Source organism: Gobio gobio (assembly GCF_949357685.1).
Source record: "Gobio gobio genome assembly, chromosome: 8".
Classification (NCBI taxonomy): Eukaryota; Metazoa; Chordata; class Actinopteri; order Cypriniformes; family Gobionidae; genus Gobio; species Gobio gobio.
The window spans coordinates 17,381,902-17,391,737 of NC_137114.1; the positions used below are offsets into that span (position 1 = coordinate 17,381,902).

Consider the following 9,836-nt stretch of genomic DNA (forward strand, 5'->3'; position numbering starts at 1 on the left):
CGTAATCTCGGTCGAGCCCCCGCTCACTCACTCAAAACCTCCGGGAACCGTGACAACGACTGCGGAAAATTCAAAACACACTGTACGAAACCCCTCCGGGCGGTGCGCGCGGGTGTAGCGGAACACAGACTGTAGCGGTAAGCGAAAAGTGTGTGGAAGTGTCCCCCCACGCGCGCGGCGCGAGTGCACGAGACGCAGTCCACATTTAGAGCATTTTTAAAGCGCGAGCACAAGCAACAGGGCGATCCATGTGTGTGTGTGAAGTGGGATCGGAGACTTTTCAAGTCATTTGCATGCAACAGGTCGCTGATTTGTTGTCTGTAGCAACTCGTTTCATTGTAAACACTGACAAGCAACTTCGATGCAGAAGAGAAACTATGCGACTCGTGCTGTCAATGCAGTTGATTTCTAGTATGTTCCATAGCAGCCTGATCTGTGAGCTTGACCAGAACCCTTCAGCTTTCCTCATGGCCAACTTTCATGTGTTTTGAGCAGAAATGCTGAGAACTGTAACTTTTGTTTTGACCGTATATTCAGTGAAGTTCAGCACGAGATGTCACAGCGACCTGTAGAGCTGATTCATAACATAAAAATAGCATTTAATCACAGTATGGCATGTCATGTTCATGTGATGTTGTATTGTGCTTGGTGGGTTTGGGTTGTTGTGTATGTATTTGTGTTATAAAGTGAGTTAAAAGATTTGTTCTCTTAAAAGAAAAGAAAACTCTGTCATTAATTAATCACCCTTATCTCATTCCAAACACGCAAAGTCCTTCGTTCATCTTCGGAACACAAATGAAGGTATTTTTTATGAAATCTGAGATTTCTGTCCCTCCATTGACAGTCTACACAACTGACACTTTCAAAAACATTAAAGTAACCGATGTGACGCCAGTGGTTTAACCTCAAATGTATGAAGCCACGCGAGTGCTCTGCGCAAAAAAAAACATAATTTACCAGTTTATTTACTAAAAAAAAATCTCCCAACGCGCGTTCACGCGAGCATGTGTGTTATGACGTGAGAACTGTTGTGTGAACGCACCTTGGAAATGTATATGTTGTAAATAAAGTGGTAATTTTTTTGTGTCTCAGAATACCGCATTGAATTCTTTCACGTCTTCTTGCGCTTGAACTGACTAATTCACACGAAATGATGTAAAAACACCCATCTTTTCGAGTATTCTAGTAAACATAGCAGGTTATGTGTCTTAAGTGAATGTAAACAGTCGAGAAAGAGAACGCATGTGTAAACACCAAGAGCGATAACCATAACGATAACTATATTAGTGTTCACACCAGCGGACGATATCGTTATGTTTATTCTAAATGTGCGCTTTTCTGTCACTTTAAAGGCACAATATGTAAGATTTTTGGATTAAAATACCCACAAACCACTAGAACAATGTGTATTTTGTTGACGTGTACTTACATTATCCCAAATGTTTCCAAGAATGTTTAAATCCAGAGAAATAAGCAATTTTAACCAGGACATGGATTGTGTCTGTGCGTCATAACCTACCCGCGCGTTTCCCTCGATTTCCGGTTTTGTTTTATTTTGTAGAAACCATGGAAACAAGCTACAAACAATTAAGCTTTAATATATTATGTGTTTTATTAGACAGGTGAGCAACTGTTTGTATCCATTCATCGACAGAAAACGAATCGATGTTATACAGCTCAGCACAGTAAGCCTTATTGTTTAAATCGGTTTCTCTTGATTTACTGTGAGTACCATGTTTTACCATGCCTAATATCCATCTAGCTTTCTGCAGTGTGAACAAGTGTCTCATAGTAGCCGCCGAGCGAGTGCACAGAGAAGCATTATAACATGACTTTCAACACACTCAAATGTATCTAACATGATAAAACAGCGCTGCGTTACCCCACACACACATGAGCTGAAGAAGTGGAAGCGCTCGTCTGCGGCATAATAAAAGATCCACTGCTCTCGAGCCGTGTGTCGCACTCGTCTCTCATTAGCAATCAGTGTCGGGCACGTTACTTTAAAAAAGTAATTAGTTATAGTTACTAGTTACTTCTTACAAATAGTAACTGAGTTAGTAACTGAGTTACATCATCATAAAAGTAACTAATTACCAGGGAAAGTAACTACTGAGTTACTTTTTTTTTTTTTTTTTCAAAACTTGGATGCCCCCAATATTAAATATGTTAAATGAATGAATTGGACACTAAATAGAATAAATTATTATTATAAAGCATAGAGACAGAGCGTATTTAGGCCACGCCCACACCGGGGGGGGGAAACAATCCAACGCTCTCCATTGACTTTGCATTGCGTGAGGCTGCCTCATTGTCATTTCGGACTTATAACAAAAAACAGAACAATGTCTAAAAGCTGATATGTGACAAGGTGTACAGCAAACAAGCTAAAAAACACAGAAATAAGTTTCTATAAGCCGTCGACCCCAAAAAACGAGCGTTTAAGAAGATAAAAGTGGATACAGGCAATACGAAGTGACGCTTCAGCAGGAAGAATGGGTCAATTTTGGGATCCTGACACTCAGTATGCCTCAATATGTCTGTGTGCAGTAAATATGTTGTCACTGTTAAGTCAAATATCCAAATGTCTGTTTTATATATTATATTTACTGTCGCTGATTACGTTCCCCTCTAGTCGCCGTAGTTCTCAGTGTAATATGACCCGTCGCGCGCTGTCTCAATGGCCTGAATCCACTTTTTTGTCCTTAAACGCTCTTTTTTTGGGTCAACAGCTTATAAAAACGTCTGGGTTTTTGCTTCTGGGTTTTGTTTAGCTTGTTTGCAGTACACTTTTTTCTCATATCAGCTTTAATACATTATTCAGTTTTTTGTTATTAGTCCGAAATGACAAGGAGGCAGCCTCCCGCAATGCAAAGTCAATGGAGACGTTTTGATTGTTTTCCCCCCCGGTGGGCGTGGTCTTCAGATTATGACGCGTGTCGCTCTGTCTCTATTGTCCATTAATGTACACTATTGTAATGTTGCTGTGGGACAATGTGAGAGACACCTATCAAATTCAATGCATTATTGTAAATATTATCAGTAGGCCTACTATAGTGTAAGTATTGTGTAAATATTATCAGTACTATACTACGCACGTTATCACCTGGGTTTTTAGCCACTAATTTTGTGGCGGCTTGTGATGATGTGAGACTTCATTAGATTAGAATGACTTGCCACCGCCGTGGAGAGACTCTTTCCTCCTGGGCATAAGTTGCACATTACATAAACATTCTTATCTTTCACCTCAACGAGGGAAAAGTAGCGCTTATACTTCCAGTTTGCGAAAGCTACCTTTTGAAGTCGTTGGACTTGGTGTGTGTGACTGTGCATATGCGTGTGCTTGTGTGTCATAGGTGTGTGTGTGTGAACTCATCCTATCAACCTCAACCTTGTCTCCCACTCACCAATCATCATCAGTTATGTGTACAACCCCCAACACACATGGCATGCAGGCCCACGCGTGCACACACACACCAACAAGAGAAAGAAAAACGTTGCAGGTCCGACTGACAGAGAGCCTGTTCGGATGAAAACCGCTTCAGTGAGCAGTAACGCCACGTTTTTTTCTCTCTCAGTAACGCTAACGCCGTTGTAACGGGAGAAATTCGTTTGATTACTCGTTACTGAAAAAAATAATTCCGTTAGTAACGCTGTTAATCTATAACGCCGTTATTCCCATCACTGATAGCAATCGCTCCAGCGGCCTCGTTCTGCTCCACCCTGCTTCATACTACAGTAACGTTAATAAATCTTTAATCATCCATGAATATGATTTCTGCCCGTGTCCCGTCGGATTCTTTTCCACCGGCTGCAGAGGTAAAGGCAACAACTCCCATGATTCTGCAAAATTAAGGCGTCATAAAGCTACAACTTTGTTTTGAATAAGTGACCTCTAGTGGCGAAAATTACATATTGTGCCTTTAAAGTGGCCACGAAATCAAAATGGACAAATCTAATTTTTTATGTAATATTGTAGTGTTTATTCTAAATGATTTAGCTGTGTTTGACTGACATGTAACCAATCACAGTTTTGTTCCGCGTCATGTTTAGGGGCTTGAACATGTAAAGTCGATGTCCCTGCAATAACAGACTGGCGTGCATCTATTATAGATTCATTCAAGAACGTTTGAGCCGCAAAACTTCACAGCTGATCTGAACACCTAATGGGGTTTTGGTTTCCTTGCCACTGTCGCGTTTGGCTTGGCTTGCTCAGTTGGGGACACTACATTTTTCAACTAAATTTCCAAATAAATCTAATTAGTAAACTAAATTAACCATATAAACTAAATTACTGATCTAATGCCCACATTGTCACTGTATGATAATTGAAATGAGCTGGATGACATCACCGTTTTCTAAAACTCTGTTGCATTATTTTCCTGTTTAACACTGTGAAGCTGCTTTCAAACATTCTGCATTGTAAAAAGCGCTATATAAATAAAGTTGGCTTGACTTTACATACTTTTGAAAATCCAGCGTTTAGTTGATCCTGGTGAACTGACCTGAACTGAATTAGAAGTCCAAAACCAGAATTTTTAAAGAGAAATGCCAGTATAACAGAAGAGGAGCTTGAGTTTGTTGCCCAGCCCTATTTGTTTGAACCACAAGAGGCGAAGTTTACGCTCCTCTTACATCGCGTCAGCGGTTACTCTTTTGGCGTAAACCGACTTGCGTAGGTTATTTTAGTCTATAAAGTTTTAAATAAAGATATTTTTCTTACAAAAACCCTTCACTTCAGAAGGCCTTTATTAACCTCCTGGAGTCGTAAAGAGTACATTTATGATGTTATAAAACATCATAAAATCTTTACTCCCATTATAAAACTTGGAAGAGCAATGATACTTTTTAATATAACTCTGATTGTGTTTGGCTAAAAGAAGAAAGTCATATACACCTATGGCTTGAGGCTGAATAAATCATGGGGTAATAGACCCTTTTCACAGACTGTGATGACACGTTTTAACGGTCATCAATATCGTAAATCCTGCAACGTTTTTTGTATTTTCATTTTTTTTTAAATATATGTACATTTATAACACTAATACTTTGTATTTTATTACTTTTGCATCAAATTACAATAAAAATAAAATTAATAAATAAAAGTTCCCGCTGCTGTGAGGGTGTTTAGTAATAGCGTCTATGGGAGCGATGGTAAAAATGAACATATTTCTCTCTTTTCACTCCCGTTATCAATCTCACTCGATTTTTTTCCCTCTTTTTGAAAGTTGTGAAATCGCTACTGTGGCGTTTTTCTCTTGCTATGTGAGCAAATGGGCACACAAAAAAAAATATTTAATGTATTCTCTCATTCACAGCTATTATATTTAACCCAACTGTGACGACTGTGACGGAAATGTGAAAAGGGTCTATTTTCATTTTTTGGTGAACTGCCCCCTTAAAGGGATAGTTCACCCAAAAATGAAAATTAGCCCATGATTTACTCACCCCCAAGTCATCCTAGGTGTATATGACATTCTTCTTTCAGACCAATAAAATCGGAGTTATATTACAAAAGTCCAGGCTAATCCAAGCATTAGAATTGGATTCATAGTTGACTCTGTTTTTGAAGTCCATAAAAAGTGCATCTGCCCATCAAATAACTGCTCCACGCGGCTCCGGGGTGTTAATAAATGCCTTCTGAAGCAAATCGACGCGTTTGTGTAAGAAAAATATCCATTTTTAAAACTTTATCAAGTAAAGAATGTCATATTCACCTAGGATGACTTGAGGGTGAGTAAAGTATGGGCTAATTTTCATTTTTGGGTGAACTATACCTTTACTTTGAGATGGAGTTAGAAATTACACATCAGAGCTTCATGTCCTAGATTCACCTGAGCTGGACCAAAATACTATGAAAATCGACTTTTTGAAAGTATTTGATTTAATTGCATATGCGTATTTTTATGCACCTTTCACCCCCAAGCGTGTAGTTCATTATGTGCACAAAATCACAATTCTTAAGATTCAGGATACAACACCCAGTTCCTGTTTGCCTGGGTAGGGATTGTGGCTGCTGTTCTGCTTCATTCTGTATGTGTGTGCGCTCGCTACTGCATTTTCACATTCAGACACATTCTTAGTTCTGGCCTTTGCTCAGTTGCCATGACTACGGGTGAAAAAACTTACTAAAGGTGTGAAGCCACAGATATGGAGCAATATTTAGGGCCCGACCACCGATGGTACGAGGAGGACCCTATTGGAATTGCTCCGTCTATTATTAATGTGTATTTTTATTTATTTTGTGTTGACAGCAGCAGCGTCCTGCAGTGTGACATGCTATACTCCAGTTATTTTTTAATAATTGTCATGCATGCAGAATTTATTTGACATACTAAATTTAAACACAGTTGGACAGTTCATCAGAGAACATTATTATTAGAAATCTTCGAAAGCTTTTATAGAAAAAGATCAACTTACTGTGCCTCTGAAACTCATAATTTGGGGGGGAGGGGGGGGGTTAATAAAGGCCTTCTGAAGCAAAGTGATGCGTGTAAGAAATATATTCATATTTAACAAAATATCTATCTTCTGCCAGACCGCCTTCCTTATTCAACTTACGAAGAAAGTGTAACGCCTCTCGCAGTTAAAAACGCTTGCGCTACGTCCAACGTCTTATGTTGCGCCAGTTACGCAGTTACACCTAAGATGACTTGAGGGTGCGTAAATCATGGGATAATTTTCATTTTTGGGGAACTATCCCTTTAACACCTAATTGTAAAGTGTTACCCTAAAATCTTTTTTTAGCTACTTATAAATAAAATCCATCAAATGCTTTTAAACCTCATTGCTACAATTTTACAAAGGGTTATTCATGTACTTCAATAGAAAAACAATGAATAAAATGAATTGATTTAACATTACAAAATACATGTTATGCGGAACAAACTTCTGTATTCTGTAAAACAAGTTGCGTTGCTTCCGGTTCAGGTCTTTTGTATGTGCTTCATTGAATATTAAGCCGTTTTACTCAAGATGCATTCAACTGAGCGAGCATTCAAAGATGGGCATTGCATAGATATCATTGCAGATTGATATCTAAAAGTTTTTATTCTTCTTATGTCATGAACATTCAGATATTGAAGAGATAGTTCACCCAAAATTCATTAATTCCTTACCCTCATGCCGTTCCAAAGCCGTTAGACCCTCGTTCATCTTCGGAACACAAATGAAGATATTTTTGATGAAATTCGAGAGGTCTCAGCCCCCTCCATAGACAGCTATTTAATTGAAGGTCCAGAAAGGTAGTAAAGACATAGATAAAATAGTCTCCGTGGTTCAACCTGAAAGGGGTCATGAACTGGCTTTTTTTTAATATATATATATATATATTGTTGTCTGAGGTCAACTTATTACGTTTGTGTTTTTTACATTCAAAAACATCATAATGAATAAGTAATAGGCTATGTTCTGCCCTGGTTTTGAGCCTCTCCCCTTGAACGCTCTGTTTTTATGGGCGTGCCGCACAGAAGACTTGGAAGTAAACGCCCACTGCTATGATTGGATAACAGTTTTGCATAATAATGAGTTTCGGCTCCCCCGTCAGTACATGTGGGGAATTGTTTTGAAAACTTCCAAAGTGGAGAAACGGCAACCGTAATTACTTGGCCCACCCGATCGGTGGATACATCCGTGAACCATGCATCACTAACACACACACACTCACACACACACACACACACACAAGCCAAGCATGTGCATCAGCAAAACTTCACTGCAGACAAATCACGATCTGTAACAATGCAATACTATCACATATAAAAAACATGTTTTACTCGCATAAGTGTGTTGCACCATTCCTGTCCAATATAGAAGGCACAGCATTGTGTTTTAATCTCAATATGTCTGCAAATCCAGTCTGGACCTGTGTCTTGTTTACAAACGATTCCGCGGTGAAATGAAGCGAACAAACGTGCAATCTCTTACGCACGTGAGTTGGAACTTTATTAAAAATAAAGTTCAACCACTCATTCCTAATATTAGAGTCCGAAGGAAGCTTATGCAGCGACTCTGTTCTTCCACAACCAGGCACAGCGCAATATATTACTCTCTTCGGCATGTTTATAGCTCGGTAGCGCGATCAGTTTAACTCCAGGAGTCGGTGGGCGGGAAGTTTTCAGCTCCGAAACTTACAGGATATTCTTATATCACAATGAACTTTTATATATCAAAGGTTGATTTCTCAATTCATGACCCATTTAATTTAATGAAGCGACGAGAATATTTTTTGTGTGCAAAAAGAACAAAAACAATGACTATTCAAAAAAATTTTGTTGGCCTGTTCCAGTCTCCTACGCAGTTTACGTTGCAGTTCCATGCGTCGTGGTGCTCACATGAACAGCATCGGTTGCCGTAGATCTCGAGAGAGCTGCACTGTTTACAACGGAAACTGCGTAGGAGAAAAAAAACTGAATGAATGCTCTAAAACTGAATAAAACGGCAACAAGATAAAGTTCATACTGCCGTTAACACTTTTCCCCTTTGTTCAATAAAGCCTATTGTACATGTTTTTACAGGAGGCCGTCCTTTGGGTTTTCATTTGGGATCGCCGGTAACCCGCTGTGTGGAGACGCACCGAGCCATGCGGCAGTTGAAGGGCAAGCCGAAGAAGGAGTCATGGAAAGACAAAAAGGAACGCAAGCAGGCCATGCAGGAGGCCAGGGAGCAGGTGACGACCATTGTTCTACCGACGCTCGTCGTGCTCGTGCTGCTCATCGTCCTCTTCGTCTACGTGGCGACCAGACCCGGAGCCATCGAGTAAAAAGACTCCAAATAGCCAAATCCCCCTGTCCTTGTCTTTCTCTTTCGTTTTCCCTTGTTCTTTCCCAATGCCATGAATTGGACACAATCATAAGGATGAACAGATTGATAAAGGAGAGGTTTTCCGTGCCATTTTTGGAGTATATTAATGGAGTCTTCCGTTTTGGCTTCCAACAGAGCGCCTCTCCCAGCCACCAGCATTCGTGTCTGTGGGGGCCATGATGGCTCTAAATGCATTTACAGGGTTCTAGTTTCATGCCAAAGCACCTGAGACGCAGCAGACTCGGACTGACCCAGGAACAGGGTCAGACCTGATGCCTCTGTGCTCAGAGTTACAAGTCAGTACAAATGAGAAGTGACTGTAGTATTGCACATGTCTGTAGCATGCACGCTTATGCACACACACACACACACACACACAGATCCTGTGGACGTGTCACAAATGAATTTTGATGGGTGTCACATGAAACCAATGACAGAAATGAATGTTTATACTTCTGAATGCTCAATTCCTCTTAACAGTCAGTTGCTGATGTGTTTTGGTTAAACCGTGTGTGTGTGAAAGCAAATGCACCATTGAGTGCATGTTTATATGACACATCTGTGATATACAATCCCAGCGGCAAACATGCTTATTTTAAAATATATTCCAGCAGGACTTGGATCTAAGAATGTGCCTTAAAACTTTTAATGACGTAACAGCAGTTAAAGTATTAATAAAGAAATGAAAAGCCATGCTGACTGCTTCATTGTTTTTAGTAAGACTCTGGCCGTTTCTCAAAATGCATTTCTTGTGCATACTTGTGGACTTGTGAAATGTCATCAGTCGCTGCCCAAATCTGTTCCAAATCGAAGTTCACATCTAGCCAAGTACAGTTCAGTGTTCTTGATCTGCCCCTTTTATCCAGGATGTTTCGAGAGGTGACTTGTGCGGACTTGAGACAGCCAGGTATCCCAGAATGCATCTTGCACCAACCAGAAAGCGTCAGTAGTGGATGAGAAAACCTGTGTAATTTAAAAATACTACTGTTATTGTGTCAGAAAATGTAGTTTTAAGAGATTTTCCAGGCGAGAAT

General features: G+C 39.8%; 1 protein-coding gene across 1 annotated transcript; it reads left to right on the forward strand.

The window, feature by feature from the left end:
- The first annotated feature begins 6 nt into the window (after nucleotides 1-6).
- Nucleotides 7-9,488, forward strand: smco4 (single-pass membrane protein with coiled-coil domains 4). The gene is made up of 2 exons (XM_079823605.1): nucleotides 7-137; nucleotides 8,517-9,488. Exon 2 carries the CDS (start codon nucleotides 8,582-8,584, stop codon nucleotides 8,759-8,761), a length of 180 nt encoding a protein of 59 aa, XP_079679731.1. The 5' UTR covers nucleotides 7-137; nucleotides 8,517-8,581; the 3' UTR covers nucleotides 8,762-9,488.
- The last annotated feature ends 348 nt before the right edge of the window (nucleotides 9,489-9,836 follow it).